This window comes from Jaculus jaculus, chromosome 1 (assembly GCF_020740685.1).
Source record: "Jaculus jaculus isolate mJacJac1 chromosome 1, mJacJac1.mat.Y.cur, whole genome shotgun sequence".
In the NCBI taxonomy this organism is placed as follows: Eukaryota; Metazoa; Chordata; class Mammalia; order Rodentia; family Dipodidae; genus Jaculus; species Jaculus jaculus.
Window position 1 is genome coordinate 297104240 of NC_059102.1, and position 25455 is coordinate 297129694.

At 39.2% G+C, this 25455-nt stretch overlaps 1 protein-coding gene across 1 annotated transcript in view; it reads right to left on the reverse strand.

Annotated features, from left to right (window-relative positions):
- Positions 1-25455, reverse strand: part of Xpr1 (xenotropic and polytropic retrovirus receptor 1) — a 199099-nt gene that overhangs the window by 133328 nt on the left and 40316 nt on the right. The window contains exon 2 of the mRNA XM_004658737.3: positions 22587-22638. Coding sequence (XP_004658794.1) covers positions 22587-22638 — 52 coding nt within the window. The remainder of the gene's footprint in view (positions 1-22586; positions 22639-25455) is intronic.

A 25455-nucleotide genomic window follows, 5' to 3' on the forward strand; every position in this document is an offset into this window, starting at 1 on the left:
TTCTCATTTGTTTTAAATTTCCTAGGTACAAATAGACAATTTCAAAATTTCAAAATAGGACAAAAAAATGTCAGGATAAGCCAGGCGTGATGGTGCACACCTTTAATCCCAGCACTGGGGAGGCAAAGGTAGGAGGATCACCATGAGTTCAAGGCCACCCGAAGACTACATAGTAAATTTCATGTCAGCCTGGGCTCGAAAAACAAAACAAAACAAAAAAAAGTCAGGATGTTTAGCTCTTTGCTATGTCCTTTCCTCTTGCTTACTGTTATATGCAATTTAAATTCATGGTAAACTGGACTCTGGGAAAAGGGTTGATGCCCTCTTCATTTTAGACGCCAAGCAAGTTTAAGCCATGTCTCCTCCAGACCTTGTCCAGAAACAAAATGACCCATTGTCTCTCACAAGGAAAAGAGAGTGACAAACAGCTTATATCTTTGGTTCTCCATACAATTCATCTCTCCTGGTCACCTATAGTCACCTCTGTCAGATAGAATTTAGACAGAGAGATTAAATGGATAAACAGGGTCAAGATATATGATCAGGTTACAAACTCCTTAAGTAAGACAACCATCAGGCTTGCCTAAAGAGTATATTAGAGTTAAACCAGGTATCGCCATAAAGCCCCCCCTTAAAAATGCGATTATTAAGTTCTAAAAACTCCTGTAACATAGGAGAAATCCAATCAGAGGCAAAAACCCATCCTGAAATATTCACAAACCAGGGTTGACCTAAACCTCAGGCTTCCCATGGAGGGCAGGTGAAAAGGAGGTCTCAGGATAACTTCCCCAGAAGAGCACTTAGGCCATCAAGACAGGAGTAAGAGCAGAAACTCTGTACTTGGGCCTATGTTGCTTTTGATGCATATCATATGCTATGATGTAAGATGTATGAGTTGGAGGGAGGTTGGCTGGGGGGACTCAAGCTTGGGAGCTGGCCAAATAGGATGAGCACAGATACCCTATCTCAGATTTTCCTCCAGCAGCCACAAAGACTGCAATATGTATACCCTTTGGCTGGAAAGAAAAATGGAAAATCTGGTCCTGAGCTCCTGAGGACAAGAGATGGCAAAACATAATTTCTTCTGCCCAAAATGGCTTGGGAGGGATGCTCCACCCCCCAAACTAAAAGGTGAAGCACAGCATGGGAGATAGCATGCCTCTACACTCTCATTATTCATCCCCCCACTTTTTTAGATGGGATAATTTGACTACAAGATCAAAACTGTTCTAGTTAAAAAACTGCATAAACTAAAATGGTTCTTTTATCCAAAATTTAATTCTAACAAAGACTTTAAAATTGCCCAAAAAAGAGTGGGGGTAGAGAGATAGCTTAGCAGTTAAGACTCTTACCTGTGAAGACTAAAGACCCAATTCAATCCTCTAGTATGACATAAACCTAGATGCACAAGATGGCACATATGTCTGGAGTTTGTTTGCAGTGGCCAGAGACACTGGTAAGCCCATATTTTCTGTCTCTCACTCTTTCTCATCTCTCTCTCTCTCAAATAAATAAATAAAATATTGAAACTTTTTTAAAAATGACCAAAAAAATTGGGTAAAATATTAAATAGATGAGTCTATGGGCTAGAGACATGGCTTAGAAGTTAAGACCTTTGCGTGCAAAGCCAAAGGACCCAAGTTCGGTTCCCCAGTACCCACATAAAGCCAGATACACAAAGTGACTTATGCATCTGGAGTTCGTATGCAGTGGGCTAGAAGCCCTGGCATGCCCATTCTCTTTCTCTCTCTATCTGCATCTTTCTCTCTCTCTCAAATAAACAAACAAAATCTATTTTTTTAAAGGAGGGGCTAGAGAGACGGCTTACAGGTTAAGGTGCTTGCATGCAAAGCCAAAGAACCCAGGTTTGATTCCTCAGGACCCACATAAGCCAGACGTACAAGGCGATACATGTATCTGGAGTTCATTTGCAGTGGCCAGAGGCCCTGGCACACCAATTCTCTATCTTTCTCAAATAATACAAACTAAGGTATTTTCTAAAAATAGTCTTAAAAATATGTCTGCTTCATGTCAAGATTTTTAATTAGTGGAGAAACAGTCTAGCAGCTCATTAATGTTAATTTGTTTATGGTTTAAGGGATATAAAAACTAGCTTTAGGATCAGGCATGGTAGTGCACGCCTTTAATCCCAGTACTCAGGAGGCAGGGGTTGGAGGATCACCACGTGTTCGAGGCCACCCTGAGACTTCATAGTTAATTCAATGTCAGCCTAAGCTAGAGTGAAACCCTACCTCAAAAAAACAAAACAAAACAAAACAAAACAACAACAAAAAAGAGAGCTTTCAGGCTGAAGAGACAGCTTGGCAGTTAAGGTACTTGTCTGCAAAGCCTAAGGCCTCCTGTTTGACTCTCCAGGTTCCATGTACGCCAGACACATACAGTGGCACACACACCTGTTTAATTGCACTGGCTAGAGGCCTTGGCATGCCAATATATTCTCTCTCTCTCTCTCTCTCTCTCTCTCTCTCTCTCATAAAAATATTTTTTAAAAGAAAAACTACCTCTGGGCTAGAGAGATGGCTTAGTGGTTAAGATGATTGCCTGCAAAGCCTAACGACCCAGGTTTGATTCCCCAGGACCCATGTAAGCCAGACACCCAAGGTGGCGCATGCATCTGGAGTTTGTTTGCAACTGCTAGAGGCTGTGGCATGCCCATTCTCTCCCTACCCCTCTCTCTCTGTGTCTCTCTCTCAAATAAATAAATTAAGTTTAAAAAAGAACTACCTTTAAGATACTCAGCCAAGTTAACTAAGTTCCTCTATTTGTCAATTAGGCAAACTAAGTCTTAAGATAAAGGTTAAACAATTTGTACTTAATTTCCTAAAATAAGGTTCTCATACCTAAGAATACTGGGGTTTTAAAAATAGCATCTAGGCCAAGCATGGTGGTGCATACCTTTAATCCCAGCTTTCGGGAGACAGAGGTAGGAGGATCATCGTGAGTTTGAGGCCACCCTGACACTCCATAGTGAATCCCAGATCAGCCTGGGCTAGAGTGAGACCCTATCTCAAAAAACCAAAAAAAAAAAAAAAGCATCTATTTTGTTTATCCTAATTTTATCAAATGCCCCTCTCTAGTAGTTCCAATTCTATAATAAGGGGAAACAACCATAGACATCAGGAGGATGATTATTTTCATATCTAAAGTATATGCATATGCATGCATGCATACATACTATTGCAGTCAGGTTTGCATTGCTGGCAGAAAGCACCAGACCAAGAGCAGCTTGTGGGAAAAAAAGAATTTATTTTGGCTTACAGACTCGAAGGGAAGCTCCACGATGGCAGGGGAAAACAATGGCATGAGCAGAGGGTGGACATCACCCCCTGGCCAACATCAAGTGGACAACAAGAACAGGAGAGTGTGCCCAACAATGACATGGGGAAACTGGCTATAACACACATAAGCCCACCCCCAACAATGTACTACCTCCAGGAGGCTTTAATTTCCAATTGCCATCAGCTGTGTAGACTAGCATTGAGACCATATAAGTTTATGGGGGACACCTGAATCAAACCACCACATTCCACCCCTGGTCCCTATAAACTGATAACCATCCATGATGTAAAATGCAGTGCAATCATCCAACTTTAAAAGTCACCATAAGTTTTATCTATCCTAAAGATGTTCAAAAACCTTCACATAGTCCAATATCTTTTAACTGAGCCATAATACCAAAAAAAATCCCCAAGAAACCCATAATGGCACAGAATAAACACACTGCAAAAGATGGCATTGGGCATAGCAAAGAAATATTCAATCAATACAAGATTTAAAACAATTAGGGTGTAGCAGACAGCTTCAGGTTCGCTGAGATGAACTTCCAGACCAGGCACAGTTATGGAAGAAGGAATTTATTGAAGCTTACAGATCCAGCGGAAGTTCCATAATGGCAGAAGAAGCTGGCTTGCTTTCACAGGACCAAGCAGCAAGAGAAGCACAAGCCAAAGGCCAGAAGTTACAGAGCACAGCACACTTCAGGAACTCCAGCTAGGCACACTTTGCATATCTGTAGATTGAAATCTTAAACCCACCATCACACCTTAAGTTACACCTGCAGATACAAACTACAAACTAATAAAAATCTGATATATTGGGGGCCATCTATTCAAACTATCACATAGGGCAAACAATAAACTCTGTATTTCCAAGTCCAGCAACTCTGATCTAGATAAGTCTCCAAGTCCGATAATTCTAACCAGCAACAAGTCTCTGGAATTCCAATTCCACCCCTCCAGGTAGGGTACTCACAGTCCTGGAAAACTTCATTGGGACCAGCAGCTATCCTTAGCAGCTACCTTGTAGTCCCAGCATCTCCACTGGGACCCCACTGCAACCCACAGTCCATCCTCTCGGATCCATAGGTCTCCATGCAGGCATCCATCAAACCTGCTTCACACTGCCCATGGCCATTTCCAAAACATAAGACCGAGTTGCAAATTCAATGACTATCTCTTTCCTGCATTTCGTATACTCCACAATACCAGGTAAGGTACCAATTTCTTAAACCGGGGTGGGGGGGGGGGAGGATATAGCAGACTCTGAAGAACAGAACACTCCTTGAGCACTCAGGCCCCTTTAAAAGAGTACATTCTTCCTGTTGCCCCAATGCAGGTCAGCTGGCCCAATCTCAATGCTTATAATCTCTCAATTACAACTGAACAGGCAGCAGTTTTGGCCTAAAGATTTCTTTCTATGACATATCCCTCTGCTCACACCAGTACATTTCTACACAATGCAACCCTGCACAAATTCACAGGACATGTCATAACAGCAAGCCTCTCACACAAACTGCCTCTAGCCCAGTCCAGGCAAAGTTCTTTTTTGCCCTCACAAGCCAAACCTCATAGTCCATAGCTCTTACTGCATTCAGGTCTTTCAACTCTGACCAGAATAGTCCATCAAGCTGTAATTACAGTACTGCAAGACATCTCTTAGGCTGAGGTTTCAAATCCTTCCACTTTCCTCTTAAAAATCAACTCCAAAAGGCAAAAACCACACAGTCAGGTGTCTAGCAGCAACCCCACTCTGGGTACCAACATTACTGTTGCAGTCAGGTTCACATTGCTGGTAGAAATCACCCAACCAAGAACAGCTTTGGGTGAACAAAAAAAAGGGGGGGGGGTTATTTTGGCAAACTTGAGGGGAAGCTCCATCATGGCAAGGGAAAACGATGGCATGAGCAGAGGGTGGACATCACCCTCTGGCCAACACAAGGTGGACAATAGCAACAGGAGAGTGTGCCAAACATTGGCAAGGGGAAACTGGCTATAATACCTATAAGCCTGCCCCCAACAATACACTGCCTCCAGGAGGCATTAATTCCCAAATCTCCATCAGCTGGGAACCTAGCATTCAGAACACCTAAATCAAATCATCACACACACACACCTACACAAACATATGTATATGTACACACACACACACACACACACACACATCTGCAATCAAATGTCACTTAAGTCAAAAGCCTTCCTTATATTGGGTACTATGGTGAATCCTTTCTAACTTCTCCCAAAACATCATTATGCTCCAACTATCACAATGGCTTGCTACTGAAAGAGTAGTGAGGCCAGAAGTATACGAGGTAGCTCCTAATGGCACTCAATGGCTCTGTGGTACCAATCTTTGGCCCTGGCTACCCCCAGGATGAATCAGAAAGTACCCTCTGGGATTTCTTTGGATACAAGGGTGACAAATAAAAAACCTCAGTGTGCTGGGCATGGTGGTGCATGCCTTTAATCCTAGCACTTGGGAGGCACAGGTAGGAGAGTTGCTGTGAGTTCAAGGCCACCCTGAGACTACATAGTGAATTCCAGGTCAGCCTAGGCTACAGAAAGACCCTACCTTTAAAAAAAAAAACAAAAAAAAACAATCCTTAGCATGCTCAGCCAATTACCAGTTTTAAAACACAAATGGACTAGGAGTGTTTTTCAATGGCATGATTACTTAGTCTCAGTTTGTACTCCGTCTATTGACTTAGAAGATACCATCTGGCATATAAAATCTCACAAAATATAACCAAAAGGCTTTAAGTAGCACAGCCAAGGAGTATTCCTTCTTAATTTTGAGGTACAAATGACAAAAAAGACAATTACACAAAGTCACATGGGTTTGAACATCCTAATGACAGCCAGGGTAACATATTTACCATTATCAAGGTCAGATGTTGCACATATACGTATATACTTATAGTAACTGTGCTAATATTGCATACATACGGAACAGATTTGGATCATGTCAAACACTAGTATGCTATATGCTATTTGGTTAAACAGCCTGGGAGTGGATCTCAATTAGCTCACGCTCAGATGGTCTTGAGACAATCTTAACTCCATCTACCTGGGCTCCCTCAAATAGTCTCCAAAGCCTAGAAATCTACAAGAATGGAAACTAAAAGTATCCAGTTTCCTGTATGCCCACTTCTCCTTAACACCTTGCTTTTTATTCTTTCTTCCCAACATTTTCTGCCAGGACTATCTTACTGCACTCCACCAATACAATGTTGGGGTCCTTTAGATAGTACTCTCACCCTCTTGGAGAGACTCTAAAGGCAATTACTCTATGACCCTGTTTGGCTGGAAGTAGTTAAAAACTGAATGTCATCGTTCTCTTTCCTCTAACAATTAAGAGTGCCTTGTCAAGACAGTGGGGAATGAGAGGAAGTCAGGTAGTTTTGTTGGGTAGTTTAGGATAACTGGGCTCCAAAAAGCAAAGGCTGGAATGTCTGCCCTCACAATCTCCACTTTGCTAGGAATAGAAAGATAATCTGACTCTTCTCTCTTTACTAAAGGAGTTCCATAGATGTGTTTTTCCACAAACTACCTGAGCCCCTCCTGGGAGGAAGGTCCTCTTTCCTAAAATTTTAATCAATCCTGACATTGTGGTTGATCAAGTTCAACCCCCAGAAGTCAGCCTCTAGCCCAGACCAATCAGTTGTCTCTAAGGCTCATGTGAGCCTGAAGGTGAAGCCCACAATAAGGTTATAAATAGATGTGTACTAGGAGTCACACTCTCATGGCTGGCTCCTGGACTTGGGGGTCCTGGTAAGCTTCCCCGTAGGGCTGAGAAGAAAGGAGACCACTTATTTTAATCCCTACCGCCCCCTAATGTCCACCTGGCAGAGGAGCTCTCTGTACTTTCTTCTCTTTCCTTCTCTTAATCTAATAAAGTCTCTCTCAACCTTACCCTCTGGTCTATGGATTTTAATTCCTTAAATTCATAGGACAAAAACCAGGGGTACCCTAAATTTGTTGGTGTTTTGGTGTATTGGCCAGGAACCTCAAAAATCCCCCTTTTATATAGTTAATAATAAAATTTATAGAATTTACCACATTGAGATGGTGGAAAAACTAAATGAGAATAGTGAACCTGAACTGATTAATGTACACCTTGGTCCACAAAAGGTGTTTCATGAATTCTAGCCATTATAACTATATTGTGAGCAATAAAGTTTAGTTATTAAAAAAATTATACTGGTTTGAATATGAAATGTTCCTCATAGGCTCACATTTTTGAACACTTGGTTCCTAGCTGAAGGTGTTGTTTTGGAGAGGTTCTGGAACTTTTGGGAGGTGGAGTCTTCCTGAAGGAAGTAGATCATTGGGAGTAGGCCTTGAGGCTTTATAACCTAGTCCCAGTTCATGTTTGCCTCTGCTTCCTGACTATGGATGCAATGTGACCAGCCAACCCTCTCCTGCTGCCATGCCCTCCTTGATGGCAACTAAAAAAAAAAAAAAAAAAAAAAGCTGGATCCATGGTGGCAGGAGATTGCAGTGACTTGTCACATCTAAGCAGATCAGAAAGCAAAGGGAGGGTAGCAAACAGGACTGGAAGGTAGTTCTCAAGGAACTCCCTTAATGACCTAACTCCACCATCCATGCCACCCAGCCCAATGTTTCCACAGCCTCTCAAAACAGTACCGCCAGCTGGGGGACCAAGTATTCAAATGTATGGGCCTATGGGTGACATTTCACATTCAAGGACATCTAGATTAGGAAAGAATAAAGTATCTTTATTTGCAAATAACATAATGGTCTATATAGAAAGCTTAATAAAATCAATCCCAAAAGTGAGGTTAGCAAATCTGCAGGATATAAAAACAAGAGGCAGTAGTAGGAGGATCACTGTGAGTTCAAGGCCAGCCTGAGACTACATAGTCAATTCCAGGTCAGTGTGGACTAGAAGGAGACCCTATCTCAAAAAATATACAAGGTGGTGGGGGGGGGGCTGTAGAGATTAGTGGTTAAAGGTACTTGCTTGCAAAAAGTCTGCTTTCTGGGGTTCACTTCCCCAGTATCCTTGTAAAGCCAGATGCATAATGTAATGCATACATCTGGAGTTTATTTTCAGAGGCAAATGTAGAGGCCCTAGCATGCCCACACTCTGTCAAATAAATAAACAAATATTAATTTTAATTTCAAAATTAATTTTAAAAAGTTTAGAGGGCTGGAGAGATGGCTTAGCAGTTAAGCACTTGCCTGTGAAGCCTAAGGACCCCGGTTCAAGGCTCCATTCCCCAGGACTCATGTTAGCCAGATGCGCAAGGGCACACATGTGTCTAAAGTTTGTCTGCAGTGGCTGGAGACCCTGGTGCACCCATTCTCTCTCTCTCTCTCTGCCTCTCTCTCTGTCTGTCGCTCTTAAATAAATAAACAACAAAAACAAAAGTTTAGAGTGTCTGACAAAGATAAAATTCTAGCATCCATATGTGCCCCCACACAAACACACACCAAACATATAAACGCATGCAAAACAAATCTAAATGGGAGGGATAAGCCTAGCTTAAGAGAAAAAAAAATGTACAATATAAACTAAATAACACTGAAGGGCAATAGAGTTGGGGTGATTGGACCCCTGAAGGTAAAAGGGGCAGAACCTGTTTTTCCACAGTCAGGACCCCTCTTGGGAGGAAAGTCTTTCAGAGAATTTAAACACTGTGGTTGGTCAAGTTAAGCTAATCTCTTCCTGAGACAGCCCCTAGTCCTAACCAACCAGCTGGCCCTCTGGTTTACCTGGGCCCAAGGACAGCCCACCACCCTAAGGTTATAAATACCTTTACAAGGGGAGGGCAAGCTCTCTTGCTCTCTGATCACTTGGGAGCTTCCAGCTTAAGGTGAGGTTTTCCCTGGGCTGGCTCTGGAGGGGGTTGGCCTAGGCCTTAACAGGCCCAGCCAGGAGGGGCCCCTAATCCTTACTTTCTGCATGGGCTCTTTATCTCCTCCAGCTCCCCACATGGTAGGAGCTTCTTGAACTTTCTTTTCTCTTTTCATTCCATGCTTTTATTCCCCAGATCCCTATCTGGTCACATGGACTCCTGAGCTACACATGGCCCACATGGGCTTTTGGGCTCCAAATGGTGTACTTCTCTTCTCCCCACTTTATTTCCTCTTACCTCTCAGCCTTCCTCTTTCCACACTCCTTTGTAAAATCTGAAAAAATGTGGTATTTTAAAAATCATTCTCTTAAATCTGAAATTGCCAATTCTTTGGTTTACAGATATGAACTCAGGGCTTGGGGTTCCAGGAAGTACCCCAGAACCCCAATTTTCCATTACAACACTACAAAAGATACCAAGACAGAGACAGATATAGTAAAGGCCAGTCTATACCACTAGCTACTAACTAGGGAAGCTAAGACCTTGAAGATCACTTGAACTCACAAGTTTGAGACCAGCCTGAGCAACATAAGAAATGCCTCTACACTTACTGGCAGGAAAAAAAGAAGAGAAGAAAAAGAGAGATAAATCTGGAATATGATTATTGAAGATATCCAAAATTATGATCAGAATGCCATTCAGCCTCTTAACTAAGAAACAAACAAACAAAAACATAGCTCCAACAAGTGGCTTCCAAAAAACTTGCCTACCATGCCTGATGACCTGGGTTCAATTGCCCAGTATCTATATAAAGACAGATTCACAAAGTGGTGCGTGCATCTGGAGTTTGTTTGCAGTGGCTAAAAGCCTTGGCACAGCCATTCATGTATGCATTCATTCATTTATATTCTCTCTGATTACAAATAAATATTTTAAATTTTTTAATATTTTACTTTTATTTATTTGAGAGAGAGAATGGGCATGCCAGGGCCTCCAGCCATTGCAAACAAACTCCAGATGCATGCGCCCCCTTGTGCATCTGGCTTACATGGGTCCTGGGGAGTCGAACCTGGGTCCTTTGGCTTTGCAGGCAAGCAACCTTAACTACTAAGCCATCTCCCCAGCCCTTTAAATTTTTTTTGTTTATTTGTATTTATTTGAGAGTGACAGGCATAGAGAGAAAGAGGCAGACAGAGAGAGAGAGAGAGAGAGAGAGAGAGAATGGGTGCACCAGGGCCTCTAGGCACTGCAAACGAACTCCAGATGCATGCTCCCCCTTGTGCATCTGGCTAAAGTGGGTCCTGGGGAATTTAGCCTCAAACCAGGGTCCTTAGGCTTCACAGGCAAGCACTTAACCACTAAGCCATCGCTCCAGTCCCTTTAATTTTTTTTTTTAATTAAAAAACCAAGGAGGTGAGAAAAGTAAAATCTTGCAATAAAGCATTTGCCTACCATGAGCAAAGAAAAAAAAAAAAGGAAGGAAGGAAAGGAGGGAGGGAGGGAGGAACAAACTCACAAAAAAATTAAAAAGACCTGTGTTCAATCTCCAGCAATACACACACACACATTTTATAGTCAGGTTATATGCATACACATACACATATAACTAAAAATTAAGAGTCTACTTTTCCCCACACTCTTGAGAAAGGAAACATCTGGCTGTAGTTTTTATAAGCCATCAGATGGAAGATTTTAACATGGAAGAAGATACAACTGTGAGAATTATTTTTAAAAATCAGAGTAGGAGCCTAGCATGGTGGCACATGCCTTTAATCTCAGGACCCAGGAGGCAGAGGTAGGAGGATCACCATGAGTTTGAGGCCACCCTGAAACTACATAGTGAATTACAGGTCACCCTGGACTAGAGTAAAACCCTACCTCAAAAAAAAAAAAAAAAAAAAAAAAATCAGAGTAGGAAACACCATAATAATAGCATACTTGAAGCCTGCATGCTTCTAGACTTAAGTGTGAAATCAGTTCACAATGCTAAGCCTATAGGTACTTAGGAACCAGCTGAACTGGAACAAAGAACTCATAAAGGTCTCTAAATTCAATCTGCATTAAACTAACAATCCCAAGTATTCCAGTATACTGATCTATGTAATCAAAGCCAACTTTTTAATTATTTAAGCCACTCACAAATATGGTCTCATCCTTCCAGCTCATGAGTCTTCCATAATGACCTCTGCTCAATTAAAGTACTGTACTTAACTCTCCCCTAAATGTCTTATGCACTTCTACCCATTTGATTTTTTCTGTTGTTTCTGTCAACAAAGACCTCTCCTATAGTGATGTAAACATTAAGTTGTATGTAATATTAAATATTAAGATCCTGTTCAAGTCCCATTTCCTCTATTAAACATTCTACTACTACTTAATTTATAAAGATTATTTTGCGGTCTATTGTGAATATCTGAGGACATCTTCCTAATATAAAATAATAGAGGGCTGGAGAAGATGGCTTAGTGGTTACAGCACTTGCCTACAAAGCCAAAGGAACCAAGTTCAATTCCCCCGGACCCATGTAAGCTAGATGCACAAGGTGGTGCATGCATCTGGAGTTCATTTGCAGTAGACCCATTCTCTTGCTCATTCGCACACGCTCCCGCTCTCTCAAATAAATAACTATATATTTTAAAAAATATATATATATAATATTATTTTTAACATTCTTTTTGTTGTTGTTGTTGTTTCCACGTAGGGTCTCACTCTAGGCCCGGCTAACCTGGAATTCACTATGGAATCTAAGGATGGCCTCGAACTCATGGCAATCCTCATACCTCTGCCTCCTGAGTGCTGGGATTAAAGGCGTGTACCACCACGCCTGGCTATTTTTTCTGTTGTAAATTTATTTTCCTAATTTATTTATGTCAGCAGCAAACCACATCACATTTTTCCTCAAGTGAAAATTAGTAGTAGTCTTAGCAAGATGGCAATATACTTTAATAACATGCAAAAATCTATATCCTTTTTATTTTTTATAAAAAAGAAATATGAGAATAATCTTACCATATAAAATTATCTGGCCGGGTGTGGTGGCACACACACCTTTAATCCCAGCACTTGGGAGGCAGAGGTGGGAGGATCACCATGAGTTCAAGGCCACCCTGAGACTACAGAGTAAATTCCAGGTTAGCCTGGGCTCGAATAAAACCTTACCTCTATTCCCCCGCCCCCCAAAAATTTTAAATTATCTTGAACTTAGCTATTTAATTTTCTAATTATAATGACCAAGAGATTCCTCTATGATCAGCCTAATCAGAATTTCATATTTTGGAAGTGCAAAGCAACTGTGAAATTACAGAAAAGCCAACATATATCTGATTACACTATGTCACAGTACAGACATTTTCAGCCTCAACTAAGATTCATGTACCTCAGGTGTATATGCAAAATTAATTGCATACGATAGCACACCAATATAAATTCAATTTCCTTTTCCAATCTCACTAACTGCACTTCTTGTAACAAGCATATAGCAGGTCAATTTTTCATCAGGAGCCACAAATTGGCACTCAGTCTCCCATGTGATAAACATGTCTTATCTTTCAACCTTCAAGGAAGAAAATGAAATCTTAATCAATATAAATAGATCCCTTATCCTCAATATTCTAACCCTAAAGAGCTGTATTTGTGGTTGTCATGCCTGAGATTATTGTTTAGTCCTAAGAATCACATTTCAGCTAATGTACACTTTTCAAGCACAGAATGTGCCTACTAAGAACCAGGTTTTAAAGAACGAAGTATTTTATCTTTAAACAAACCTACATCTGTACACGCATTTATCTTTATAGGTGTGGGTATATATGCATATACTTCTTTCCAGTGAGAAAACCTAAGCTGATGAACATGCCAATAGTAAGTAACAACACTTCCAAAGGAATGACTAATATGCAGTTTCTAAGAGAAGCAAAAAGTCTGGAAATCACTAAAAGAACCAAGACCACATGGCTAGTTCTAGGCCCCAGATTAGAGACACAGAGGATCATACTTGTATTAGACAGAAAAATTACCAAAGACTACTAGAATCATGCCCAAAGGATTGAAGGAAAGACCTAAAAGGCTTCCATTGGCCAAAGTGGAAAACTTTACTATGAACATGGATAAAACTGCACTATACCCAAACATGCTCTGATATTTTAATTCATTACAATGTATTTTTTAATTACATTGGTAGCCGGGCAGAGTGGTGCATGCCTTTAATCCCAGCACTCAAGAGGCAGAGGTAGGAAGATCACCATGAGTTCAAGGCCACCCTGAGACTACATAGTAAACCCCAGGTCAGCCTGGGCTAGAGTGTGACCCTACCTCAAAACAACAAAAAACAAAACAAAAAATAAATAATAATAAAATAACATTGTTCATTTATAGAAAGTGACAAAAATAAAATTGTTTTGAAAACTATAAATGAAAGGAAAGGTGTAAACATTTATTCTACCTTTCTAGGTAACCTGTATCTAATAATAATCAGTTATCAAAAATAAGTTTCTCTTTATAAAAGAATTCTGACTAATAAACATAAAACATTAGAATATAATCAATTTAACTCCACATTAATGGATCTAATGTGAGACAGTGGTTATGGATACCTAGTAACATTACCTCTGATTCCATGTATGTGTGACTTCCAGAATAGAAAGAGACTAAATTCTTATTGTTTTACACCACTGAGTTTGCGTTACAGCAGCCATAGCAAACAAATTTTTTTTTTTTTTTTTTTTTTTTTTTTTTTGGTTTTTCAAGGTAGTCTCTTACTCTGGTCCACTGGTCCAGGCTGACCTGAAATTCACTCTGTAGTCTCAGGGTAGCCTTGAGCTCATGGCAGTCCTCCTACCTCTGCCTCCCGAGTGCTAGGATTAAAGGCATGAACCACCATCCTTGGCTTACTTTTTTCAATTATCACCTTTTTAAATAATTTTTATTTGAGAGAGAGGGGACGGGAAGAGAGAGAACATGCCAGGGCCTCTAGCCACTGCAAACTAACTCCAGATGCATGTACTACCTTGTGGTTTAAGTGGGTCCTGGGGAATCAAACCTGGATCCTTTGGCTTTGCAGGCAAACACCTTAATCACTAAGCCATCCCTCCAGACTTTTTTTTTAAGTTTGAAAGAAGTTTATGAAATAAAGAAAGGAAAAGTCCAAAACATTTAACCATGAAAAAATACTTGGGGAATTATTGGTGTGGACTGTATTGTAAGAAAAAATGAATCTGTATATAGAACTTCCGGCACTAGCTGTTAGAAAGCTATAATTGTTAAAGCTTAAAGTTGGCAGAGATTAAAGTGAGCAAAGTTGTGCTTGCTTCAGCAGCATGTATACTAAAGGGAGGAAAGTTAGTTGTTCTTAGGACTTTTAAGGTAAAGCTACTGTGCACCTTTAATGAAGAATAAACAATGAATGATAGAAAAAAGTATAAGTTTTAATCAGGAAGATTTTCAGTGCTAGGTATACCGCACTGAGTAAATCAAAAAAATTTTCCCTCAAATTAGTTGGTTATCTAACTCTAAAAATGATTTAGTAGTACTGCTATTTTTAAAAGGTAATCAATAATTGGGCTGGAGAGATGGCTTAGTGATTAAGATGTCTGCCTGCAAAACCAAAGGTTCAATTCGCCAGAACCTACAGATGCACAAGAGGGCCCATGTGTCTGGAGTTCGTTTCTGGCTAGAGGCTCTGGCATGTCCATTCTCTCTCTCTCTCTTTCTCTCTATCTCCCCCTCTTTCTCTATCAAATAAATAAAATAAAATATTTAAAAAAAAACAGAGCCAACACTGTAATAATTAACAGTGGCTTTTTAATAGTTACAGATTTTTAGTACGGGACAATTAAAATGCTAAAGTTATTTTACTAAGCAGTATCACAAAAATTTAAAAACTGTTACTCAAAGCCAGGCATGGTGGTGCACACCTTTAATTCCAGCACTCGGGAGGCAGAGGTAGGAGGATCGTAAGTTCAAGGCCACTACACAGTGAGTTACAGGTCAGCCTGGGCTAGAGTGAGACCCTACCTCGAAAAAACAAACAAAAAAAAAATAACTTTATTACCTATTTATGTGATTACTAATGTCTAATAGTAAGTATTAAATTAACCTCTAGCTGTCTTTCTGTGAAAACACAGATATTTCTTCTATTTAAATAATAATGCCATTTGTTCTTCAGAAGCACAGCCTTTCTATTTACTCTGAGGTTGATGGCATCTTCAAAGAATACACAAGTCTACTTATTTATTCTGGGAATAACTTATCTATAAGTTGTCACTTCCACAATGCAAATAAGTATGCAATCTTTTTCCAATGTAAACATGAAATAAGGCACACCCTTCACTTCATTACATGACTGAATATTATCAAGAGTTAACTTTCTTTTTTTCCAGGCTGCCCTGGAATTCACTATGTAGTCTCAGGGTGGCTTTGAACTCACAGCAATCCTCCTGCCTCTGCCTCCCAAGTGCTGGGATTAAAGGCTTCCACCATCACGCCTGGCTGAAGACTTAACTAAAGTTAGTAAAATGTGCCTTATTTATCCTCATTTCATGGCTTGGTTCTTATCTCAACTTCCAATTCTTAGTCATATTTTGATTTTAGTGTTCTTGAAACAAGATTGCAGTGGTTACAAATAAACTTAACATTTCACTTTAGGGATTATGCTCATTACTAGTCCCTACTTTAGTCTTCTCTTATTAATTCATCTCATATCAAAATGATTTTTGAAACTAGACAGTATTGCCTAAGACCCTATACTAATAAAATAACACTGGCAAGACACTCTTTTCAGCTGCTCAGCTAAGGAGGTAGCAAATGCAAAAGTTCTTCCTGGTATAAATAGTAAAGATTTCATTTATAGGTCACAAACACCATGAAAAATAACTTAAGATATAAGGAGGCAGCCTAACAAAATGGAAAAAATAGGGATAGAGGAAGGATTAAAAATGACACCAAAATATGAATATATGTTTTTGACAATAATCTTATATATGAAAACAATACTCCAAAAAAATTGTAAATGAAATCTAATCTTCCATTCCCCAGGAAAAAATAAAACAACAAGCTCATATCTGTTAAAACAACAAAGACCTAGGAACAGAAGGAAGGTAAAAGAAAATGCTTGAAGTAGACTGTCCATTCAAGCATATATCACAATGAAATATTTACAAGCATACTTTCATCTTTAATGCCATTGAAAGCTAAATCCTAAAAAATTTAGGAAAAATGTAACACATTTGCTAATCAAGAATAAACACAGATATCACCAGTGAAGATACTCAATAGTGGACACTGCAAGCCTTATATTTGGCCAGCCAGGCCAAATGAGCCAACGGGTGCAATTGTGGCACATCCTGTCATGGTGGAAACCAACTGCCCTCCAATTGGACATGAGGCACACTCCATGGGGTGGGGGGGGGCCACCCCTGATACTGAAAACTTAAAACAGGGGTAGTCATGAGTCCTAGGGGTGTCTGGATAAATGTATATGCTATGCTTATCAAACTGCCCAGTAAGCACTTCTCTTAATATTTATACCCTTATATTAATGCTACTCTCATTTTTGGTAGAGAATCTTCTCTTTTCAGATGGCAGTGACCTTGGGATGACTCAGAAGGTATCATAATGCTGGAAAGAAGTGACTGTAGTATTGAGTAATATCTCAATCACACCTTCCAAGGCACAGAATCTAATTTGGAAGAGGTGGCGGAAAGAATATAAGAGCCGAAGGAAAGGTAGGGCTCCTTACAATGTGCTCCCTCCAGATATAAAATGGCCTGGATATCCATGACCTCATAGTACCTGACACTACCTACACAAGACCATCATAAGAGGGGGAAAAGATCATGACATCAAACGTAAAAGAGATACTGATTGAGATGGGGAGGGGGTATGATGGAGAGTGGAATTTCAAAGGGGAAGGTGGGGGGGAGGGAGGGTATTACCATGGGTTATTTTTTATAATCATGGAAGTTGTTAATAAAAAAATTTTTTTAAAGAATAAACAGACAGACCTACACCAAAATGTTCCAACAAAACCTGTATAGAAGATGAGTGAGGATGAGGTGATTGAAGAATGACAGAAAACAAAGTATGGTAGGCAGAGACTTACATCCTTAATGGTATCCATTCAGGAAGTCAGATGGATAGCTGCATTAAGCTAACTGAAGCATAGTTGTAATAAGCTAAGACTGACTTGTACTTCAAAGAGAAGGATATTACAAAACAGTGGGAAGCAAAACATAACAGGAAAACAACCAGTCTTTCTATTTTAATTCAAATACTGTTAAAATTATTACACTAATAAATGGATCTGAAAAAATCCTCAAACAAGTCATAAAGATTTCTCAAGTCTATACCTATATCATGTACCTTTGAAAGGGGGCATATCAAACATCTAAAAACACAAAACAATTTGCTTAGTGTCTTGCAAAAAATATACTCTCAATAATTCATAAAATATGGCTTCTCGGCATGGCTTGTCATCAAAATAACAATGCTATAAAACAAAAAATTCTTAAGACTAGGATTTCAAATCATCTTTTTCTCTACTCATTTTAAAGAAGTATACATGTATCATGACAGATAATACTTTATGAAACTACAAGGTCACCATTGTAAGACAAATGTAACAAAGAGAATGCCCAGTCATCTAAGCAGTCCATAAAATGCCATATTGTTTTTCTTTTATTTATTTGTACATGTACATTAGGGAGGATGCATGACAGAGCCTCTTGCCCCTGCAAGTGAACACCAGACACTTGACGACTTTTGTGTCCAGCATACATGGCCAGTTTGGAAACTGAACCAAGGGTTAACACACTTTGCAAATAAGCGCCTTTAATGACTGGGCCAGCTCCTTAGCCCTAAAATGCCATATTCTAAAGGTAATAGATTAAGAGAACTTTCAAATAAAGTAAAAATAATAAAATAAAAAGCCACATATAGAAGCAAACTAGATTTTTTTTTCTTTTTCATATATATATATATATATATATATATACATACACACACACATATGTATAGATATATGTATAGATATATATGTATGGGTATATATATATATATGCACACATACATACATACATATATTTTGTACTTTGGCCTCATGTGAGACTGAAGGCAACATGTCCAGTAATCATATATATTTTAGATACTCAATATAAAACAGTTAAAAAATGTGAGAGTCTCAAAAGATACAGTCCAAAGAATTAAGTCAACTTAAGAAATTAACTGTGCAAGTTGGCCCATATCTGAAATCATAGCAGAGGTGCAGGACTATGAGTTCAGGCCCACCTGGTCAATATATTGAAATCCTGTCTTACAACACACACAAACACACACAATACCAGACGATGTGATGCAAAGAAAGAAAAAAAATAGAATGAAGTAATATGAATGAGTGCTACATTAAGTTGGGTATCCAGAAGTTTTCTTGAAGGTCATGGCTATGGGATGATCTAACAATTCTCAAGACAGAGAAAGCAAAGTTCTAACGTGAGAGCAAGCCTGGCTGGATGTCAACAAAGAAAGGAAAGGAATATGACTAGAGCCCAGCAAACAAGGTGCCTATACAGAAGGTAAAATCAGCCTGATAAAACATATTGTCCTGCCTTTGGGGGAACTGATTGTTGGAGATGCTATCCACCACACAAACCAAATACTCCTCAAGTCCACAGGAAGAATGGGTCTTGGATCTCTGTTTAGTGGAAGGTGACCTTCCCTGAGGTGCTGGCATAAATCCACCTCATGTACACTTTGAAATCATGCGCTCCTTCTCTATCCTCTGAACTCTAGGAAACTCAGAGCTAGACTTACATTTAGCTTTTGGCAACTGTATAAAGCCTTATGGTATCTATTTTTTTAAGTAGACTCAGAATAGTTTTAAATTTACTGAAGTGACAAAGATAGTACAAAGTTCTCATATAACCTCCACCCTGGCTTCCCCTTTCATAAACATATTACATAAGTAAAACACACTTATCACAACTAATAATCCAAAATTCAATGGTGATGTTATTAATCCAAATCCATAATTTAGATTTCCTCAATTTTTGCCTGCTTTTTCATCTTCCAGAACCTTATCATATCTATTCTATATATTAAATTTACTTGAGCTCTATCTCATCTCATTTTTTCTTTTTCTAAACTACTACTTAGTGTTACTTAACATGTTACATCTAATTCTATAAGCCTTTCCCAGCATTTCTGGGAATGAACTACATGGAATAACAATTAAAAAAAAAACACTTAGTATAAAGAAACTTATTGAAAGTACAATTACTAGCTTTTCCCCCACAAGCAGTTAAAAATAGTCTAGTAGTCAAAGTAATACTTTTAAAAACTCTTAAACCTTTCAAAAATACAGACAAAAGGAAATGCCCAGTTGAAAATTTTATTCATGTATCACTTGCAGGGAAAGGTAAAAACCAATTTTTAAAAATTTCTTTTGGGGACTGAAGAGTTGGCTTACTGGTTTGCCTGCAAAGCCAAATGATCCCAGTTCAACTCTCCAGGACCCACATAAGCCAGATGCACAAGGGGGTGCATGCATCTGGAGTTCATTTGCAGTGGCTGGAGGCCCTGGCTTTCCCATTCTTTCTCTCTCTTTCTCTCTCTCTCTCTGCCTCTTTCTCTCTCAAATAAATAAATGTTTGTTTAAATTTTTTAATTTTTTTCTTTTGGGGGGGGCTGGAGTGATGACTTAGCAGTCAAAGCACTTACCTGCAAAGCCAAAGGACCCAGGCTCAATTTCCCAGTACCCATGAAAGCCAGATACACAAGGTGGCACATGCATTTGAAGTTCATTTTCAGTGGCTAGAGGCCCTGACACACCTATTCTCTCTCTCAAATAAATAAAGTGAGTGAGACCCTACCTAGAAAAAAAATAAGATTAAAAAGTCTTTTTATGGGCTGGAGAGAGTGCTTAGCAGTTAAGGCACTTGCCTATGAAGCCTAAGTACCCAGGTTCAATTCCCTAATATCCATGTAAGCTAGATGCACAAGGTGGCATGCCCATTTTCCCTCTCTCCATCTGCCTTTCTCCCCTTTTCTACTAATATAAATAAATACAATACAATAAAATAAAAAATAACAGAGCTGTGCATGGTGACACATACCTTTAATCCTAGCACTTGGGAGGCAAAGGTAAGAGGATCACTGTGAGTTTGAGGCCATCCTGAGATTACATGGTGAATTCCAGGTCAGCCTGGGCTAAAGTGAGACCCTACCTCAAAAAACCCAAAATAATAATAATGATAATAACATTTACGACAGTAATGTATTTTTGAAGTTTTTTTTAGTCAGAAAGATCATAATTTCAAGCACAGATTGAGTTCAAAGCCAGCCTAAACAACTAATTTAGTATGATCTTGTCCTATAGTTTTTTTTTTTAAGGTGGTGGTGAGGGTTGGGATATAGTTCAGTGATAGAGCACTTACCTGCCATTCATCCTTATTTCAGTCCTTAGTACTGAACAAAAACAGTCTTTTCATGTTTAGTGTAAACTTAACCTTTTTTGTTGACACACAGTAATCCTGACTGTCACTGCTAAGCCATGAAAATTTAACTTGACCTCAGATCATACAAATCCAAAACAAAAGTTATGCAAAATGATCTTTGAAGTTCCTTTCAATTAGAACTGCCAATAAATTTTTAACAATGAGGTTAAAAGTATTTTCAACCACAAAGAAAAATAAAGCATATTACATTTTTTTAAAGATGGCAAAATAAAGTTGAAATCTACAGTAATCCTAAAATAGATTATAATATAATATATAAAATTTATGTACCTAAGTTAACAGTTTCCCCAGCAATGAATGGATGGATGGATGGATGAATGAATGAATGAATGAATGTATGTATGTATATATGTGAGTAAGTAAGTATATATATGAATGAATGAATGAGTGAATGTATGTATGTATGTATATATGTGAGTAAGTAAGTATATATATATTGAGGTAGGGTCTCACTCTAGCCCAGGCTGACCTGGAATTCACTATGTCGTCTCAGGGTGGCCTTGAACTCAAGGCGATCCTCCTACCTCTGCCTCCCAAGTGCTGGGATTAAAGCCATGCACCACCACGCCTGGCTAAAATAAAGTATTTTTTAAAATATTTTTAAAAGGTAGTTCTGCTTTCATACCAATAAAAAATCTTAGAGCTAGGTGTGGTGGCATGCACCACCACGCCTGGCTAAAATAAAGTATTTTTTAAAATATTTTTTAAAAGGTAGTTCTGCTTTCATACCAATAAAAAAATCTTAGAGCTAGATATGGTGGCACATTTCTTTAATCCCACCACTTGGGAAGCAGAGGTAGAAGGATCGCCTTGAGTTTGAGGCCATCCTGAGATGACATAGTGAATTCCAGGTCAGCCTGGGCTAGATTGAGACCCTATCTAGAAAAACAAAAAACAAAAAAAACCAAAAAAAAAAAAAAAAAAGATATTTAGCATTATTTTCCAAAATTTCCTCAAACCCAGAATATCCCTCCATAAAAGTTTGACTCCAGCCAGGCATGGTAGCGTGTACCTTTAGTCCCAGTATTCAGAAGGCAGAGGTAGGAGGATCAATGTGTGTTTCAGGCCATGCTGGGGCTACATAGTAAATTCCAGGTTAGCTTAGGCTAGAGAGAGACCCTACCTCAGAAAACCAAAAAAACAGATAAAAATTTTGGCTCCAAGGGCTCAACATGTATGTTTCCCCTCTACATTTAAAAGATTAATTCTATTCTACTGTCTTGTATTCAGTATTTACAATTCTTCTTCTGGAAATAGTTATACAAATTTTATCATTTATTCTATTATTTAAAAATCAACATAGTGTATCATCATTAAAGTGAAACTGTCATACTTTCTCAGTCATACTTTTCCAATGTAAATTACACAAAAATAATAGATTATATAGAGGAGTAGGTAATGACAAAGGAATTAGGTAAAAATAAGGAATACCTGGTAAGCACTTAAGCATTCTAATATATATATTGCTTTGGGATATAAGCACATATATGAGTATCCAAGGAAAAAGAACTTTGTCTAAAACACAATTCACAACCTAAAATGTGGTGTTAATCAGTTCTTCATCACTGTGACAAACATCCAAAAGAAGCCATTTTAAAAAAGGAAAGACGTATTTTGACTGTTTCCGAGGTTTAAGACCATGATCAGCTGGCTCTGTTGTTTCTGGACCACGGTAAAGCACATGGCACCATGTATGTGTGTGGCAGGGCATAGCTTACCTCATAGCCAAGAGACAGCTGAGAGAGAGACCAGAAGGAGCCAAGGACAAGGTGTATCATTGCTGGGCATGGTGGCAGATGTCTTTAGTACCAGCACTGAGGTAGGAGGATCACCATGAGTTCGAGGCCACCTTGAGACTACATAGTGAATTCCAGGTCAGCCTGGGCTAGAACAAAACCCTACCTCAAAAAACCAAAATCAAAAGAGGTTTACTGTGGCTAAGCCTAGCAGCTAAGTCATCTTACCTTCCACAGAGGGTGCCTGGTCCTGAGCTGAATATAGCATATCCTTGAAAGCCTATCAGAAAGAAAAAAAAAGCATTATGTGAGATCATAAATCCATATTGAAGAATCTGATCTGACAACTCTTTTTCAATATCCAATGATGACTAATTCCCTACATGAAGAATACAGTATAATGCTTTAGTTAGCTTTAATAATCCATCTAATATTGTCTAATCTTTAAGGTGAGTGCTAATTTATAGACTTTAAAATTAAAAGGCACTTACAAAAGAATGAAAGATCATAAACCCTCTGGACTATGAAAATGAGAATAAAAGTGCTAGAGATAAATACTAGAACACTAAAGGAAATGTGGAAAAGTAGGCACAAACAGTTTTTACTATGCAGACATATACATACATATACATACCCATACACACCTGTATATCTTTTCCAATTTCTTAACCTTTAAACATTTTTTTTATTTGCATGTGGGGGCGTGCACATTTGCCATGCATGCACCACTTTGCATTCAACTTTACATGGATGCAAGGGAACTGAACCCAGGCCAACAGGTTTTGCAAGCAAGTACCTTGAACCACTGAACCATCTGCCCACAAACCCAATATCTTAACTTTTCTGGAGACAGGTTCTCACCCACCATGTGATCTTGGCTGTCACCTGTCATTCTCCACTCTGTTCTCAAGATTCCTTGTAATGGAAACTCAGAAGAGTAAGTTCACAGACTTTGTGACTCTCTAGGTTTTTTTTTGGGGGGGGGGGGCGGCAGGGAGGAGTAGGGTCTCACTCTAGCCCAGGCTGACCTGGAATTCACTATGTAGTCTCAGGTTGGCCTCGAACTCACAGAGATCCTTCTACCTCAGTCTCACCAGTGCTGGGATTAAAGTGTGTGCCACCATGCTGGGCTCCTTGGTTTTTGTTTGTTTATTTGTTTTTGCAACAGGGTCTCACTCTAGCTCAGGCAGAGCTACAATTTATTCTGTAGCCCAGGCTGGCCTTGAGCTCATAGTGATCATCCTACCTCAGGCTCCCAAGTGCTGGGATTAAAGGTTTGTACCATCATACCTGGCCAGAGAAATCTTTTAAAAGATCACAAACTAGAACTCTTCTTCCTGTTTGTGCCACATATACTTAAAATCCTTTCACCACCATCAATAATTTGTGTGGTTCTTATTCAACTCAATATTCAAAGTCAACAGAGCACAAAAAGAAAAAGACATGTGAAGAAAGACAGGAAATATTTGTTCTCAAAAACCATTTAGAAATAAAAATATTTTTTTAAAGGGGGCTGGAGGGATGGCTTAGCAGTTAAGGTGTTTGCCTGCAAAGCCAAAGGACCCAGTTTCAATTCCCCAGTACCCACATAAGCCAGATGCACAGGAAGGCACATACATCTGGAGTTAATGTGCAGTGGCTGAAGGCCCTGGCATGCCTATTCTCCCTCTCTCAAATAAATAAATAAAATATTTTTTTTTTAATGGGGGCTGGAGAGATGGCTTAGCAGTTAAGGTGTTTGCCTGCAAAGCCAAAGGACCCAGTTTCAATTCCCCAGGACCCACATAAACCAGATATACAAGGGAGGGCATGCATCTGGAGTTCGTTTGCAGTGGCTGGAGACCCGGGCATGCCCATTCTCTCTTTTTCTCTCTCACTCTCTCCCCCACACCACCTTTCTGTGTCAAATAAATACATAAAAATTAAAAAAAAAAAAAAACTTTTAGGTCAGACCTGGTGACTCGTGCCTATAATGACAACACTCAGGAGGCTTTAGTTGGAAGATCACCATGAGTTTAAGGCCAGCTTGCAGCTACAGAGTGAGTTCTACATCAGCCTAGGCTACAGTGAGACCCTGCCTCAAAAACACCAAGGGGGGGGGGGAGAAATCCTTTAGAATAAATCCTATTAGTAATCCACCTACTTACCTTCCTTTCTTTCTCATTGTTGCATTTTTATGGGGGTGGGAGTGCTGGGAATCAACCTTAGGTCTCTACTCAGCACATGCTCAACAAGTGCTTTACCACTGAGCTAGATCCCATCCCACATTTAACCCTCTTCTTAAAAGTACTTATACCGGGCTGGAGAGACGGCTTAGTGGTTAGGTGCTTGCCTGTGAAACCTAAGGATCCCAGTTTGAGGCTTGATTCCCCAGGTCCAATGTTAGCCAGATGCACAAGGGGGCGCACGCATCTGGAGTTCGTTTGCAGTGGCTGGAGGCCCTGGCGCGCCCATTCTCTCTCTCTATCTGCCTCTTTCTCTCTCTGTCTGTTGCTCTCAAATAAATAAATAAAAATAAACAAAAAAAATGTTTTTAAAAGTACATATACCATATACTATTATAAGGAACCCAAGAAATGTTCTTCAACTAACCTTCAGTTTCAAATTCCTTTTAAATATATTTCACCAGAAATAATATGTATTCTGTGAATAATACACCAGTTTGTTACATTCAGTCTTTGTCTCATAATCTAGACATCAGTGATGTATTCTTGATTCTAAAATGGGAAGACAGTTCTGTAACTCAAATTATAAACCTCAAAAGGAGCATTTTCACATGTCCTATACAAAGAATCTATGTTGTAAATAAATTTCACTTCTCCAAAAACAGAAATAAACTAACTTAGCTTTGTTTTGAGTGATAGAAATAATCTGTAAAGCCAATAAAAACTTACACAAATTCTTATAATCTATTTAAAGTTAAGGCCCTTTGGCCAGCCAGGCAAAATGAGCCAACAGGTACAATAGTGGCACATCTGTCATGATGGAAACCAACTGCCCTCTATTTGGACCAGAGGCCTGCTCCATGGGAGAGAATACATCCCTGATTCTGAAAACTTAAAACAGGTAGTCATGAGCCCTAGGGGTGTAATGTCTG